Raw genomic sequence first — 17,972 nt, 5'->3', positions numbered from 1 at the left:
TGGCTGTAGTCCATGACCATTCGGTTTTTCGCCCCAGACTTAACCACTACCACTTGAGCTCTCCAGGGGCTGTTGCTGGCCTCGATGATGACCTCCCGAAGCAACCACTGACCTCGGACCTGATGAAGGCCTTATCCTGGGTGCTGTACCGTCTGCTCCTGGTGGCGACGGGTTTGCAATCTGGAGTTAGATTGGCAAAGAGGGAAGGAGGATCGACCATTAGGGTCGCGAGGCCGCACACAGTGAGGGGTGGTAAGGGTCCGCCGAATTTAAGGGTCAGGCTCTGGAGGTTGCACTGGAAGTCCAGGCCGAGGGTAAGTGCAGCGCAGAGGTTAGGGAGGACGTAGAGGCGAAAGCCGTGGAACTCTACGCCTTGGACTGTGAGCGTGACCGTACAGTACCCCCGGATCGCTACGCGATGGAATCCGGAGGCCAGGGAGATACTTTGATTGGGAGGGTGTACCTTAAGGGAGCAGCGCCTTACCGTATTTGGATGTACAAAGCTCTCGGTGCTGCCGGAGTCCAGTAGGCAGGAGGTCACATGGCTGTTGACTTTCACGCTGGTGGATGCGTTGGTCAGAGTGTGTGGTCTGGACTGGTCGGTTACCATGGATGCGAGTCGTGGTTGATCGTCGGGTAGTGAGGCGGCCGTTGAGTTGAGGTCCTGGAACGCCGTTGGTCTCCGTGTGCTGCGGGGTGGACAAGATGGCGGCGCCCGGAGGTCCTGGGGTCACAAAATGGCGGCACCCATGGAACGCACGTTGCGGGGGTGGAGCAAGATGGCGGCGCCCATTGTCCGTGACCGGGGGGGGGGGGGGGGGGCGACCGCGGCCGCTGAGCAGGCCTGGCACACCGCTGCGAAGTGGCCCTTCTTCCCACAGGCCTGACAAAGGGCCGCGCGGGCTGGGCAGCGTTGCCGGGGGTGTTTTTGTTGGCCGCAAAAATAGCATCGGGGCCCCCCGGGGATCACTGGCTGGCGCGTAGCGCAGGCGTACTGGGTGGGCAGCGCCCCCGCTGGGGCGGCTGCCTGTGGGGTCCATGTCCATGAAGCGTAGGAGGAGTGGGCGTCGCGGTTGGGGGCGTAGGACTGTACATTGCGCAGGGCGACCGTCATGGAAAGCGCTAGTGTTTTAGTCTCTGCGAGGTCGCGCGTGGTCCCTTCTCGGAGCCGCTGCCTGAGAACATCGGACCCAATCCCAGTTACAAAAGCGTCCCGCATAAGGAGATCTGAGTGCTCCTTAGCTGTAACGTCCTGGCAGTCACAGTCCCGAACTACTGGGATCAGGGCCCTCTAGAAGTCCTCGATTGACTCAACAGGTAGTTGAGTACGCGTTGCGAGTGCGTGTCTGGCGAAGAGCGTGTTCGTCTTCTGCTCATAATTCTCTTTGAGTCGAGTCATAGCATCAGCGTAATTGGGCGCATCCTGGATCAGCGGGAAGACTTTGGAGCTGAATCTGGAGTACAATATCTGGATCTTCTGAGCATCTGGAACAGGGGTCGGGGCCGGGTTATAAATATGCGTGGCCTCCAGCTCGTAGCCATTTCGCCAGCTGCTGTGGGAGGCCACACATCTCATACTAATAAAGCCTCAGTTTGGATTCAACGTTGTCTCCAGTCAAATTGATCGTGCCTCAAACCTCAACCAGCAACTTAGGCCGTGAATTCTCGACGCCCACCACACGCTTGGTGAAAATGCCTCATGTCTTCTCTAATCTTCCCTACCAATCACCTTCAATCCCTAACCCATAAATCCATAAATCCATAATGGGGCCGGCACGGTAGCACAGTGAATAGCACTGTTGCTTCACAGCGCCAGGGTCCCAGGTTCGATTCCGGCTTGGGTCACTGTCTGTGCGGAGTCTGCACGTTCTCCCCGTGTCTGCGTGGGTTTCCTCCGGGCGCTCCGGTTTCCTCCCACAAGTCCCGAAAGACGTGCTGTTAGGTGAATTGGACATTCTGAATTCTCCCTCAGTGTACCCGAACAGGTTCCAGGAATGTGGCGACTAGGGGCTTTTCACAGCAACTTCACTGCAGTGTTAATGTAAGCCTACTTGTGACAATAATAAAGATTATTTATTATTTATTTATAATCCCTGGTAATTGGCTCTCAGCTAAGGGAACGAGTCTTTCCTGTCTGCCCGACTCCCCTCATCATTTCTTTTCTAAATTTAGAGTGCCCAATTCATTTTTTCCAATTAGGGGGCAATTTAGCGTGGCCAATCCACCTCCCCTGCACATCTTTGGGTTGTGGGGGCGAAACGCACGCAGACACGGGGAGAATGTGCAAACTCCACACGGACAGTGGCCCAGAGCCGGGATCGAAGCTGGGACCTCGGCGCCGTGAGGCAGCAGTGCTAACCCACTGTGCCACCGTGCTGCCCCGTGAGGCAGCAGTGCTAACCCACTGTGCCACCGTGCTGCCCCGTGAGGCAGCAGTGCTAACCCACTGCGCCACCGTGCTGCCCCGTGAGACAGCAGTGCTAACTCACTGTGCCACCGTGCTGCCCCGTGAGGCAGCAGTGCTAACCCACTGCGCCACCGTGCTGCCCCGTGAGGCAGCAGTGCTAACCCACTGTGCCACCATGCTGCCCCGTGAGGCAGCAGTGCTAACCCACTGTGCCTCCGTGCTGCCCCGTGAGGCAGCAGTGCTAACCCACTGTGCCACCATGCTGCCCCGTGAGGCAGCAGTGCTAACCCACTGTGCCACCGTGCTGCCCCGTGAGGCAGCAGTGCTAACCCACTGCGCCACCGTGCTGCCCCGTGAGGCAGCAGTGCTAACCCACTGTGCCACCATGCTGCCCCGTGAGGCAGCAGTGCTAACCCACTGTGCCACCGTGCTGCCCCGTGAGGCAGCAGGTCTAACCCACTGTGCCACCGTGCTGCCCCGTGAGGCAGCAGGACTAACCCACTGTGCCACCGTGCTGCCCCATGAGGCAGCAGTGCTAACCCACTGTGCCACCGTGCTGCCCCATGAGGCAGCAGTGCTAACCCACTGCGCCACCGTGCTGCCCCATGAGGCAGCAGTGCTAACCCACTGCGCCACCGTGCTGCCCCGTGAGACAGCAGTGCTAACTCACTGTGCCACCGTGCTGCCCCGTGAGGCAGCAGTGCTAACCCACTGTGCCACCATGCTGCCCCGTGAGGCAGCAGGACTAACCCACTGCGCCTCCGTGCTGCCCCGTGAGGCAGCAGGACTAACCCACTGCGCCTCCGTGCTGCCCCGTGAGGCAGCAGTGCTAACCCACTGTGCCTCCGTGCTGCCCCGTGAGGCAGCAGTGCTAACCCACTGTGCCACCGTGCTGCCCCGTGAGACAGCAGTGCTAACTCACTGTGCCACCGTGCTGCCCCGTGAGGCAGCAGTGCTAACCCACTGTGCCACCGTGCTGCCCCGTGAGGCAGCAGTGCTAACCCACTGTGCCTCCGTGCTGCCCCGTGAGGCAGCAGTGCTAACCACTGCGCCACCGTGCTGCCCCGTGAGGCAGCAGTGCTAACCCACTGTGCCACCATGCTGCCCCGTGAGGCAGCAGTGCTAACCCACTGCGCCACCGTGCTGCCCCGTCAGGCAGCAGTGCTAACCCACTGTCCCACCGTGCTGCCCTCGCCCCTCATCATTTTGTGCACCTCAATTAGGTCCCCTTAGCCTCGTCTGTTCTAAGGAATGTTGCCATCTGGGATGGCCACTTACACCAAGAAACATGGACGTTCGCAAAGCCTAAAGGGAAATGTGGACAATGTAAGATTCAGGCAGGCACAGAGCCTGAATGTATATTAGTGAGCAGAGAATCCAGACAGCATCGAAACCCCCAACCGATTAGCATTTTAATGGCCCATCTCCGTAAGACAAAGGACTGATACTCAGGTAACCGATACAAGTCCAGACATTTCGGAGCCACTCCCTTTACTCAGGAAGCATCAACAACAGGGTCAATGACCGCTTATGACACGCCCAGCCATCAAGGCACCCGCCGCTTTATTGGCTCAGATCGAAGGCAGTGATCGAGAACTGCCCAATTAATTGGGTCCAAACCTAAGGGACGCCCAAAAGAGCGCGAAACCCCCCGAGGATAAAGAGAGACACGGCCATGTGTTCGGCCTCTCTTGGACCTGGCGCTCCGGCAACGTCCACCTCCAATCGCAGCAACACCAGAAGCAAGTCCAAGTTCAACGCTCGCTACCAGGCGGATGAGCCCAGCTGAACCGCAGTTACTTCTCCAGACTCGATAGATCCAGAATCAAACAACGGCCACTGTTCCTCTGACCTAATCCGGGTGCCTGAAGTTAAGTACAGGTTGTCTTAGTTGTTAGGTGTAGTTTAGCTCGTAGTGTTTATGTTGCATGTGTAAGTTAATCTTGTGTGTAAATAAAGTACCCTTGATCTTGAACTAACTAACTGGTGTTTGGCTCTTTGATCGATAGCCGGTTGAACCTTGTGGTGGTATCATTTGATACCTGGCGACTCTGAGAGCAGATCATATTCATATAAAAGAAGGGAAACCTCATTGACTGCCATATTTATAGCAAGTAAATATAACAACAGGAAAACTACCCCAGCCTTTCCAATCTCTCCTCTTAGCTGCAATTTTCCAGCCCTGGCAACATTCTTCTGAAAGAATCCCCACTTGAGCAGTCAGCCCTGATGTCCTCTCCTCTTGGTAACTGTGTGCAATCCATTCCTGGTTGAACTTGGTAACGGAGAATACCTCTGTTCTGTGTTTCAGTATCCACGTATAATACTGTGGCTGATGATTGAGATCGCCATCATCGGCTCTGACATGCAAGAAGTGATTGGCACAGCGATTGCCATCAACCTACTCTCCAATCAACGGTAAGAAGCAACACATATTGGAACATAATTGTATTAAGATGTAACATATAGATTATTGCAGGCAATATTTTTTAGTTCTTGAGATTGTTAAGAACTAAGAACTTGCCTGATTTGCAAGTGGAGGTCAGGACAGGTCCCAACAGACCCTGGGAATTGGTGCAAGTGTGTGGATGATGGTGGGCTACGCACGCAGAGATCAGCATTGTGAGGTCTTCGAACCAGGGACAAGTGTCCAGTGCACCTGCAGAGGGAGGAATACCTGATCCCGGGAGCCAGGAATTGGCTGCCATAACAGAGGAGTCCTGGGACATGGACAGGTCCCAGAGAATGAGACAGGGAGAGGACAGGAGAACGGGCCATCGGGAGGAGGAGACCAATGGGGGAAAGCACTGACAGGAGGAGCAAAAGGATGGGCTGAATGGCATCCTTCTGCAGTGAGGGGGAATCTAGTGAAGGATTAGGGGAAGCTCTGGAGGGACAGAAAGGCAGCAGAAGGTTGGTGACTCTGAGTTAGGAGCCATTGCAGCAAAGATAACCCTTGGGAGCAGTGGATTGCTGGGCGTGATGACGAGCTGAGGGTGTTCCCGCCAGTCGGTGCTGGGATGCAGACTCGGGAATGGAAGGGACATTGGGAAGCGTCTGTGGGACACAACACTGAGACCCTGCAGGCAAGGTGAGCAGTCACTGAGGGAGTCCGAGCTGTGGTGGGAGGGAATCCTGACGTTCGACCGAGAGAGGAAAGAATGAAGACTTCAATCCTCCGTGAGGGAGACAGAGTTTGAACGAGATTGTGTAATTCACAGTGTTCACTGACATCTGGATGGGTTACAGAGAAATAGAAAATAGAGAACATAGAACGATACAGCGCAGTACAGGCCCTTCGGCCCACGATGTTGCACCGAAACAAAAGCCATCTAACCTACACTATGCCATTATCATCCATATGCTTATCTAATAAACTTTTAAATGCCCTCAATGTTGGCGAGTTCACTACTGTTGCAGGTAGGGAATTCCACAGCCTCACCACTCTTTGCGTAAAGAACCTACCTCTGACCTCTGTCCTATATCTATTACCCCTCAGTTTAAAGCTATGTCCCCTCGTGCTAGCCATTTCCATCCGCGGGAGAAGGCTCTCACTGTCCACCCTATCCAACCCCCTGATCATTTTGTATGCCTCTATTAAGTCTCCTCTTAACCTTCTTCTCTCCAACGAAAACAACCTCAAGTCCATCAGCCTACCCTCATAAGATTTTCCCTGCATACCAGGCAACATCCTGGTAAATCTCCTCTGTCCCCGCTCCAAAGTTTCCACTTCCTTCCTATAATGCGGTGACCAGAACTGTACGCAATACTCCAAATGCGGCCGTACCAGAGTTTTGTACAGCTGCAACATGACCTCATGACTCCGGAACTCAATCCCTCTACCAATAAAGGCCAACACTCCATAGGCCTTCTTCACAACCCTATCAACCTGGGTGGCAACTTTCAGGGATCTATGTACACGGACACCTAGATCCCTCTGCTCATCCACACTTCCAAGAACTTTACCATTAACCAAATATTCCGCATTCCCGTTATTCCTTCCAAAGTGAATCACCTCACACTTCTCTACATTAAACTCCATTTGCCACCTCTCAGCCCAGCTCTGCAGCTTATCTATGTCCCGCTGTAACCTGCTACATCCTTCCGCACTGTCGACAACACCACCGACTTTAGTGTCGTCTGCAAATTTACTCACCCACCCTTCTGCGCCCTCCTCTAGGTCGTTGTTAATCTGTGGGATCCGCCTTGGTAAGACACAAGCATTGCCGGGTAGGCCAGCATTTGTGACCCATCCCTAGTTGCCCTTCAGAAGGTGGGGGTGAGCTGCCTTCTTGAACCGCAGCTGTCCCTGAGGTGTAGGTACACCCACTGTGCTGTTAGGGAGAGAGTTCCAGGCTGTTGCCCCAGCGACAGAGAAGGAACGGCCGATATATTTCACAGTTGGGATGGTGAGTGAGTTGGAGGGGAACCTCCAGGTGGTGGGGTTCCCAGGTATCTGCTGCTCTTGTCCTTCTAGATGGGAGTGGTGGTGAGTTTGGAAGGTGTTGTCTAAGGAGCCTTGGCGAGTTACTGCAGTGCATCTTGTAGATGGGACACACGGCTGCCGCTGTGGTGGTGGAGGGAGTGAATGGTGAGATGCTTAGCTGATAACTCTGGGTCTGTCGGTACTCCTGTCAGTACTGTGCCTTTGGGGAACTGCTCAACCTATCTGGACACCAACACCCAGATATGTCAGGAATGTTCAGGTCTTACCCAGGCAATGTCTAAATCAGCATCATAGGATCTGTTCTAACCTTTTCCTTATCTTTGAGTTTACTGTAGCTCACTTAAACCATTGGCTAAATGTTGATGATTCTTGCAGGATTCCACTTTGGGGAGGAGTCATTATTACTATTGCGGACACCTTCGCATTCCTGTTTCTTGACAGATATGGTATGTCTCAGTCCTCGTGTCAATATCGTTCTCTGCAACTTTTAATTTTATTTCTCTACAGCTATGTGCAGTTGAGGTTTCCTCACTGCAGGGAAGGTGGGAGTGCAAGAAAGATTCACGAGGCAGACTCCAGGGGAAGGGGCTTGTCCTGAGGAGAGATTGAATCGGTCAGACCGATATTCTCTGGAGTTTAGTGATCCACCTGAAATGTATAAAAGTCTTCTAGATCACAAGGTGGATTCTGAGAGGCTAGAGCATCTAAAACCAGCAGTCAGGGTCTCAGGGTAGCACTGTGATGAGGAGAAATTTCTTCATGCATTGAGTTTTGAATTTTTGGAATTCTCTGCGCCAGGGGACAGTGAATGTTTAGTTCTTGAAACACAGAAATTCAGAAAACATAGAAAACAGGAGGAGGCCATTCGGCCCTTCGAGCCCGCTCCTCCATTCATTATCATCATGGCTGATCATCCAACTCAATAGCCGAATCCCAGTTTCCACACATCCTTTCATCCCCTTCGTCCCAAGTGCAATATCGGACTGCTTCTTGAAAACATACAGGCCGAGATGCTCCAAAATCCCGGCCAAGTGTTGACGCCGGCGTAAACACCAAAGTGTTTCACGCCGGATTAAGGGTTATGGTGCTCGGGCCGGAAAGTGGAGCTGAGTCCACAAAAGATCAGCCATGATCTCATTGAATGGCGGAGCAGGCTCGAGGGGCCAGATGGCCGACTCCTGCTCCTAGTTCTTATGTTCTTACGAGGGGGTTATTTAAATGAGGAAGAATTGATTAAAAATAAATAGCTGGAGTCTGTGCCTGAGGGGTGACTCTGTCAGGACGTGTTCACTGCTAACGGATTACATTCTGATTCCAGGTCTCAGGAAGCTAGAAGCCTTCTTCTTTTTTCTGATCACGATTATGGCAGTAACATTTGGATATGAGGTAAAGATACGGATCGGCAATCGTGCTTTTTACACGAAGAGATGGTATTGCAGGCATTCCAACACTCCAAATCCTACCCAAAGGCTGTTTGACAGGAAAGGAGAATTCCCAGATTCTAACATCAACCGGGCATGTCCCAATCGGAATTAGAGCAAAGAACAATACAGCACAGGAACAGGCCCTTCGGCCCTCCAGGCCTGTACCGGTCATGATACCAGCCTTTGCCAAAACCCTCAGCCCTTCCTTGTGCCGTACCCCTCTATACCCGTCCTATCCATGTGTTTGTAAAGATGCCTTTTGAACGCCGTTAATGTATCTGCTTCCACAGCCTCCCCTGGCAACGCGTTCCAGGCACTCACCACCCTCTGCGTAAAAAACCTGCCTCGCACATCTCCTCTAAACTTTGCTCCACGGACCTTAAACCTCTGCCCCCTGGGAAAGAGTGCCTGCCCATCCACTCTATCCATGCCCCTCATAATCTTGTAGACGTCTGTCAGGTCACCCCTCAACCTCCGTCTTTCTAACGAAAACAGTCCGAGTCTATTCAGCCTCTCCGCACAGCTAACACCCTCCAGGCCAGGCGACATCCTGGTAAACCTCCTCTGCACCCTCTCCAAAGCCTCCACATCCTTCTGGTAGTGTGGCGACCAGAATTGTGCGCAATATTCCAAGTGCGGCCTTACCAAGGTTCTGTACAACTGCAGCGTGACTTGCCAGTTTTTATACTCAATGCCCCGTCCAATGAAGGTGAGCATTCCGTCTGCTTTCTTAACTACCCTGTCCACTTGTGTGGCCACTTTCAAAGATCTGTGGACCTGTACACCCAGATCTCTCTGACTTTCTATGTTCCTAAGGGTTTTGCAATTTACGGTATTTTCCCCTCTGTTGGACCTACCAAAATGCATTACCTCACATTTGTCCGGATTAAACTCCATTTGCCATTTCTCTGCCCAAGTCTCCAACCTATCTCTGTCCTGCTGTATCCTCTGACAGTCCCCAACGCTATCTGCCACTCCACCAACCTTGGTGTCATCTGTGAATTTACTGATCAGACCGGCTACATTTTCCTCCAAATCGTTTATGTACACCACAAACAACAGAGGTCCCAGCACAGATCCCTGCGTAACACCACAAATCACAACCTTTCATTCCCAAAAACACCCTTCTACTGCTACCCTCTGCCTTCCGTGACCGAGCCAGTTCTGTATCCATCTTACCACCTCACCTCTGATCCTGTGTGACTTCACCTTTTGTACCAGTCTGCCATGAAGCACCTTGTCAGAGGCTTTACTGAAGTCCATGTAAACAACATCCACCGCCCTCCCCTCATCAATCATCTTTGAACCCTCCTCAATAAAACTGGATCAAGTTAGTGAGGCACGACTCCCTTTGACAAAACCATGCTGTCTATCGCTAATTAATCCCTTTGTTTCCATATGGGTGTAAATCCTGTCCCTGAGAATCCTCTCCAATAATCTACCGACTACCGACTTGAGGCTCACCGGCCGATAGTTCCCAGGATTATCCCTGCTACCTTTCTTAAACAGCGGTATTACATCAGCTATTCTCCAGTCCTCTGGGATCTCACCTGTAGCCAATGAGGATACAAAGATGCCAGTCTGAGCCCCAGCAATTTCCTCCCTTGCTTCACTCAGTATCCTGGGATTAATCCCATCCGACCCAGGAGACTTATCTTTTAAAAGACCTAAAACCTCCTCCTTTTCGATGTCAACGTGACCCAGACTGTCCACACACCCTACCCAGGGATCATCTTCCACAAAGTCCTTTTGTATGGTGAACAGTGATACAAAGTACTCATTCAGTACCTCGCCCATTTCCTCCGGCTTCTCCTTAATCCTACTTGTCAAGGACTTTTCATGACACATGAAATGAAATGAAAATCGCTTATTGTCACAAGTAGGCTTCAAATGAAAAGCCCCTAGTCGCCACATTTCCGGCGCCTGTTCGGGGAGGCTGGTACGGGAATTGAACCGTGCTGCTGGCCTGCCTTGGTCTGCTTTCAAAGCCAGCGATTTAGCCATGTGCTAATTCTCGCCCTTCTAACTTCCCGCTTCAGTACCTTCCTACTTTCTTTGTACTCCTCAAAGGTTTCGACTGTTCCCACCCTTCTGGACCGTACAAAAACCTCCTTTTTCTTTTTGACGAGGTTCACAATATACCTCGTTACCCAAGGCTCCCTAAACTTCCCAGACTTATCCTTCATTCTCTCGGGAACGTCACGTTCCTGAATCTTAATCAACTGTCGGTGAGCTTAGTTTGAGAATGGTGGCAGGTGGAGGGGGTGATCTTGCAGAGATGGAGCCCTGGTTCGAATTCCCCTGTGTGAAATATCCTTTACCCTGATTGAGCAGGGATGGTGAATGTGGTGATATGCATCACTGTAAATACACAAGGGGTTAATGTAAATACACTACAACAAAGTAAACACTAGAGGGACATCAGAGACATGATGACATGCAGACATACAGCTAATCAACACATAGAATAGGACATGACCAATGGGCAGTCAAGACACCCAGAGGTGACACTACCACAAGGGGGCATTACACAACCCATATATAAGGACAGGGTACAAATGCTTTTGCTTTTTCTACAGGCGACACTAAGAGAGTAGGACAGGGGCAGATCAGAAGCATCACACCCACCACGTGGCTTAGAGCAGACTGGTTTAGTTAGGCTGAGTTACTATATTTAGATAAGCTGGAGAGTCGAACTCAAGTAGGAGAATTGTTAATTGTTCAATAAATGTGTTAAATCTATCTCCGAGTCAGGAGCTTCCTTTGTCAAAGCATACATCAAGGAAGCAGCTTATACCACACGAAGAAGCATAACACAACATGGTACCAGTAATGCCTGTTGAATCTATATAGTTCAACTCAGAAAGATCCGTGACTACCAGCAACAGCAGCCAGGCAAGATGATCGAGATTCTGGTTCCTCAGCAGCTCAGGAACCACGGCAATCTCAGTGCCAACTGGCGTGCATTCAAGCAGAGATTTGAGATTTACATGGTCGCATCCGACCTAGGTGGCGTGGCCGATGCTGAGATAGATCTTCTACTCACTATTGCGGGTGAAAGTACAACAGAAATCTTCAACTCCTACAAGTACTCAAAAGGGCAGGACAACGGAGGCTTCCAGACAGTCCTGGACAAGTTTCAAAACTACTGCGAGGTGAACACAACAGAAATCGGTAAAACTGGTGCCTGTACTCACCACGAGGCAAAGGTAGGCTTGAAACAGAAGCAAACGGCAATTTTGATTGGCAGCCATCTTGCGCAAGGAGCCGCACACGCGCAGTTCCCCAGAAGACGCAAACCGGCAAAACAGTGTTTTGCGCATGTGCGAGAGGCCGCGCATACGCAGTTGCAAAAAGAGCGCACAATGAAGGAAAAGCGATCTGCGCATGCGCAATCCATTCCTATGCTCTACGACACAAGCGTCATGACATCAGAGGCCCCAGACCACCCTTAAAGGGGAAATGTCCGAAAATAGTGAAAAAAAATTTAAAACCACAAAACACAATTAGAACATAGAACAATACAGCGCAGTACAGGCCCTTCGGCCCACGATGTTGCACCGAAACAAAAGCCATCTAACCTACACGATGCCATTATCATCCATATGTTTATCCAATAAACTTTTAAATGCCCTCAATGTTGGCGAGTTCACTACTGTAGCAGGTAGGGCATTCCACGGCCTCACTACTCTTTGCGTAAAGAACCTACCTCTGACCTCTGTCCTATATCTATTACCCCTCAGTTTAAAGCTATGTCCCCTCGTGCCAGCCATTTCCATCCGCGGGAGAAGGCTCTCACTGTCCACCCTATCCAACCCCCTGATCATTTTGTATGCCTCTATTAAGTCTCCTCTTAACCTACTTCTCTCCAACGAAAACAACCTCAAGTCCATCAGCCTTTCCTCATAAGATTTTCCCTCCATACCAGGCAGCATCCTGGTAAATCTCCTCTGCACCCGCTCCAAAGCCTCCACGTCCTTCCTATAATGCGGTGACCAGAACTGTACGCCATACTCCAAATGCGGCCGTACCAGAGTTTTGTACAGCTGCAACATGACCTCATGACTCTGGAACTCAAATTCTTTCACCTGGAACGACAGCTCAATGCCTGAACTTCGACCAGTAGCTGAAAGTAACCTCCGCAGAACCCTGCAACGAGCAGTTTGCACCGCCCTAAGAGATGATTTAGTCCTTGAAAACTACGACTCGGAAGATGATTTCATCATTGAACGTAGCGACCTCAGTACCAAATCCGAACCGCAACGAACTAGCTAAGGTAGACTGGGAGCAAAGACTTTATGGTGAAACAGTTGAGGAACAGTGGAGAAACTTCCAAGTGATTTTTCACAGTGCTCAGCAAAGGTTTATGCCAACAAAAAGGAAGGACGGTAAAAAGAGGGAAAATCGACCGTGGATATCTGAGGAAATAAGGGAGAGTATCAAATTGAAGGAAAAAACATACAAAGTAGCAAAGATTAGTGGGAGACTAGAGGACTGGGAAATCTTTAGGGGGCAACAGAAAGCTACTAAAAAAGCTATAAAGAAGAGTAAGATAGATTATGAGAGTAAACTTGCTCAGAATATAAAAACAGATAGTAAAAGTTTCTACAATACATAAAACAAAAAAGAGTGGCTAAGGTAAATATTGGTCCTTTAGAGGATGAGAAGGGAGATTTAATAATGGGAGATGAGGAAATGGCTGAGGAGCTGAACAGGTTTTTTGGGTCGGTCTTCACAGTGGAAGACACAAATAACATGCCAGTGACTGATGGAAATGAGGCTATGACAGGTGAGGACCTTGAGAGGATTGTTATCACTAAGGAGGTAGTGATGGGCAAGCTAATGGGGCTAAAGGTAGACAAGTCTCCTGGCCCTGATGGAATGCATCCCAGAGTGCTAAAAGAGATGGCTAGGGAAATTGCAAATGCACTAGTGATAATTTACCAAAATTCACTAGACTCTGGGGTGGTCCCGGCGGATTGGAAATTAGCAAACGTGACACCACTGTTTAAAAAAGGAGGTAGGCAGAAAGCGGGTAATTATAGGCCAGTGAGCTTAACTTCGGTAGTAGGGAAGATGCTGGAATCTATCATCAAGGAAGAAATAGCGAGGCATCTGGATGGAAATTGTCCCATTGGGCAGACGCAGCATGGGTTCATAAAGGGCAGGTCATGCCTAATTAATTTAGTGGAATTTTTTGAGGACATTACCAGTGCGGTAGATAACGGGGAGCCAATGGATGTGGTATATCTGGATTTCCAGAAAGCCTTTGACAAGGTGCCACACAAAAGGTTACTGCATAAGATAAAGATGCATGGTATTAAGGGGAAAGTAGCAGCATGGATAGAGGGTTGGTTAATTAGTAGAAAGCAAAGAGTGGGGATTAATGGGTGTTTCTCTGGTTGGCAATCAGTAGCTAGTGGTGTCCCTCAGGGATCAGTGTTGGGCCCACAACTGTTCACAATTTACATAGATGATTTGGAGTTGGGGACCAAGGGCAATGTGTCCAAGTTTGCAGACGACACTAAGATAAGTGGGAAAGCAAAAAGTGCAGAGGATACCGGAAGTCTGCAGAGGGATTTGGATAGGCTAAGTGAATGGGCTAGGATCTGGCAGATGGAATACAATGTTTTTTGGTTTTTTTAAATATATTTTATTCAAATTTTTTCAGTCAAACAAGAATAGTACAGGATTTTCCCCTTTTTACAACTTTAAAACAATATAAATAATAATGACCGTTTTTTAACAAATAAATAATATATTAACTAAACGGCAACTGCCAACAACAAAATAATAGCTCTCCAAAACAATGAAGTCCCACACGCCAGTATAAATAGCTAATATACAAACAACTATAGGAAACCCCTGAGGGCCCGCGTGGGCCCTCCCCCCTCCGTGTTGCTGCTGCTACCTTCCCCATTTCCCTTATCGTTCTGCGAGGTAGTCAAGGAACGGTTGCCACCGCCTGGTGAACCCTTGAGCCGAACCTCTTAGTGCGTACTTTATCCGCTCCAATTTTATAAACCCTGCCATGTCGTTTATCCAGGCCTCCACGCCCGGGGGCTTAGCTTCCTTCCACATAAGCAATATCCTTCGCCGGGCTACTAGGGACGCAAAGGCCAAAACATCAGCCTCTTTCGCCTCCTGCACTCCCGGCTCTTCTGCAACCCCGAATATAGCCAACACCCAGCCTGGCTCGACCCGGACCCCCACCACCTTCGAAAGCACATTCGCCACCCCCACCCAGAACCCCTATCGATCCGGGCATGACCAAAACATGTGGGTGTGGTTCGCTGGGCTTCCCGCGCATCTCCCGCACCTGTCCTCCACTCCAAAAAATCTACTTAACCTTTCTCCAGTCATATGCGCCCTATGTAGAACCTTGAATTGTATCAGGCTGAGCCTGGCGCATGAGGACGAAGAGTTTACCCTACTTAGGGCATCTGCCCACAGCCCCTCCTCGATCTCTTCCCCCAGCTCCTCTTCCCATTTTCCCTTCAGCTCATCCACCATGATCTCCACCTCGTCTCTCATTTCCCTGCATACATCTGACACCCTACCATCCCCCACCCATGCCCCCCAAATCACCCTGTCCTGAATCTCTTGCGCCGGGAGCTGCGGAAATTCCCTCACCTGTTGCCTCGCAAAAGCCCTCAGTTGCATGTACCGAAATGCATTCCCTTGGGGCAACCCATATTTTTCTGTCAGTGCTCCCAGACTCGCAAACGTCCCGTCTAGGAACAAATCCTTCAATTTCACAATCCCTGCTCTCTGCCAGACTTTAAATCCCCCATCTATCTTCCCCGGGACAAACCTATGGTTGTTCCTTATCGGGGACCTCCCCGAGGCACCCGTCACTCCCTTATGCCGTCTCCACTGCCCCCAAATTTTCAGTGTTGCCACCACCACTGGACTTGTGGTGTACTTTTTCGGGGAGAACGGTAAAGGTGCCGTCGCTAATGCTTGCAGGCAGGTTCCCCTACAGGTCGCCATCTCTAGTCTTTTCCACGCCGCTCCCTCCCCTTCCCCCATCCACTTGCATACCATTGATATGTTGGCGGCCCAATAATAGTCACTTAAGCTCGGCAGTGCCAGTCCCCCCTATCCCTGCTACACTGCAGAAACCCCCTCCTCACTCTTGGGGTCTTCCCAGCCCACACAAAGCTCATAACTCTCTTATCCACTTTTTTGAAAAAAGCCCTCTTAACCATCACAGGGAGGCACTGGAACACAAAAAGAAATCGCGGAAGGACCACCATTTTGACCGCCTGCACCCTACCCGCCAGTGACAGGGGCACCATGTCCCATCTCCTAAAATCCTCTTCCATCTGCTCCACCAATCTTCCTAAATTAAGCTTATGCAAGGTTCCCCAGTTCCTGGCTATCTGGATCCCTAGGTACCGAAAATCCCTTGTTACTCTCCTCAGCGGCAAATCACCTATTCCCCTGCTCTGTTCCCCAGGATGCATCACAAACAGCTCACTCTTCCCCATATTCAGTTTATATCCCGAAAATTCCCCAAACTCCCTGAGTGTCTGCATTATCTCGGGCATCCCCTCCACTCGGTCCACGACATACAACAACAGATCATCCGCGTATAATGACACCCGGTGCTCTTCTCCTCCCCTAAGTACTCCCCTCCACTTCCTAGAGCCCCTCAGCGCTATGGCCAGTGGCTCAATTGCCAACGCAAACAGTAACGGGGACAGAGGACATCCCTGTCTTGTCCCTCTATATAGACGGAAGTAGTCAGATCTCTGCCTGTTTGTGATCACACTTGCCACCGGGACCCTATATAAAAGCTGAACCCACCCAATAAACCCCTCTCCAAATCCAAATCTCCTCAACACTTCCCACAGGTACTCCCACTCCACTTTATCAAATGCTTTCTCAGCGTCCATCGCCACCACTATCTCCGCCTCTCCCTCCGGCGGGGACATCATCATCACACCTAGCAGCCTCCGTATATTAGTGTTCAACTGTCTCCCCTTAACAAACCCAGTTTGATCCTCGTGAACCACCCCGGGACACAATCCTCTATCCTCGTCGCCATCACCTTGGCCAAGAGCTTGGCATCTACATTCAGAAGGGAGATAGGCCTGTAAGACCCGCACTGCAGCGGGTCTTTGTCCCTCTTCAGGAGCAACTATATCGTCGCCTCCGACATCGTCGGGGGCAACGTCCCCCTTTCCCTGGCCTCGTTAAAGGTTCTCGTCAGAAGCGGGGCTAGTAGGTCCATGTATTTCCTATAAAATTCCACCGGGAACCCATCTGGTCCCGGGGCCTTCCCTGCCTGCATGCTCCCAATCCCTTTTACCACCTCCTCCACCTCAATCTGTGCTCCCAATCCTGTCCTCTCCTGCACCTCCACCTTCGGGAATTCCAGCTGATCCAGGAAGTGCATCATTCCCTCCTTCCCTTCCGGGGGTTGAGCCTTATACAGACTCTCATAAAATGCCTTAAACACCCCGTTCACCCTCTCCGCTCCCCGTTCCATCTCACCCTCCTCATCCCTCACCCCACCTATCCCCCTCGCCGCACCTCTCTTCCTCAATTGTTGGGCCAGTAACCGGCTCGCCTTCTCTCCGTACTCATACTGTACTCCCTGTGCCTTCCTCCATTGTGCCTCTGCACTGCCCGTGGTCAGCAAGTCAAATTCCGTATGCAACCTTCGTCTTTCCCTGTACAGTCCCTCATCCGGAGCCTCCGCATATTGCCTATCCACCCTCAAACTTTCTCTCAACAATCGCTCCCTCTCTTTACTCTCTTGTTTCCCCTTATGGGCCTTTATGGAAATCAGTTCCCCTCTGACCACCGCCTCCAGTGCCTCCCAGACCACTCCCACCTGAACCTCTCCATCATCGTTAATCTCCAGGTACCTTTCGATACATCCCCTCACCCTTACACACATACCCTCATCCGCCAACAGTCCCATATCTAATCTCCAGAGTGGGTGCCATTCCTTTTCCTCTCCTACTACCAGATCTACCCAATGTGGGGCATGGTCCGAGATGGCTATGGCCGAATACTCCATCCCTGGCACCTTCGAGATCAGTGCCCTTCCCAGGACAAAGAAGTCTATTCGAGAATACACCTTGTGGACATGAGAGAAGAAGGAAAACTCCCTACTCCTGGGCCTAGTGAATCTCCAGGGGTCTACTCCTCCCATCTGCTCCATGAAGTCCTTAAGCACCTTGGCCGCTGCCGGCCTCCTCCCGGTCCGAGACCTGGACCGGTCCAGCTCTGGACCCTGCACCGTGTTGAAATATCCCCCCATTACCAACTTTCCCGCCTCCAGGTCTGGGATACGCCCCAGCATGCGCTTCATGAAGTTTGCATCATCCCAGTCCGGGGCATATCGTTCACCAGAACCACCGCCTCACCTTGCAATCTGCCACTCACCATCACGTATCTACCCCCACTGTCCGCTACTATGGTCCTCGTCTCAAATACTACCCGTTTCCCCACTAATATAGCCACCCCTCTATTTTTCGCATCCAAGCCCGAATGAAATACCTGTCCCACCCATCCTTTACGTAATCTGACCTGATCCGCCAGTTTCAGATGCGTCTCCTGTAGCATGACCACATCTGCCTTTAATTTCATTAGGTGCGCGAGTACCCTTGCCCTCTTAATCGGCCCATTCAGCCCTCTCACGTTCCACGTGATCAACCGGGTCGGGGGGCTCTTTACC

The 17,972-nt window shown here is 51.1% G+C and overlaps 1 protein-coding gene across 4 annotated transcripts in view; it reads left to right on the top strand.

The window, feature by feature from the left end:
• Window positions 1–17,972, top strand: part of LOC140385864 (natural resistance-associated macrophage protein 2-like) — a 285,160-nt gene that overhangs the window by 216,749 nt on the left and 50,439 nt on the right. For all 4 annotated transcript variants that reach the window (XM_072468468.1, XM_072468492.1, XM_072468477.1 and 1 more), the window contains 3 exons: window positions 4,719–4,825; window positions 7,230–7,300; window positions 8,173–8,240. In XM_072468468.1, the coding sequence (XP_072324569.1) occupies window positions 4,719–4,825; window positions 7,230–7,300; window positions 8,173–8,240 (246 nt within the window). The remainder of the gene's footprint in view (window positions 1–4,718; window positions 4,826–7,229; window positions 7,301–8,172; window positions 8,241–17,972) is intronic.

The sequence above is a fragment of the Scyliorhinus torazame genome, chromosome 2, assembly GCF_047496885.1.
Source record: "Scyliorhinus torazame isolate Kashiwa2021f chromosome 2, sScyTor2.1, whole genome shotgun sequence".
In the NCBI taxonomy this organism is placed as follows: Eukaryota; Metazoa; Chordata; class Chondrichthyes; order Carcharhiniformes; family Scyliorhinidae; genus Scyliorhinus; species Scyliorhinus torazame.
The sequence above is the reverse complement of the archived record's forward strand: the minus strand, read 5'-3'. Positions and strand labels throughout refer to the sequence as shown.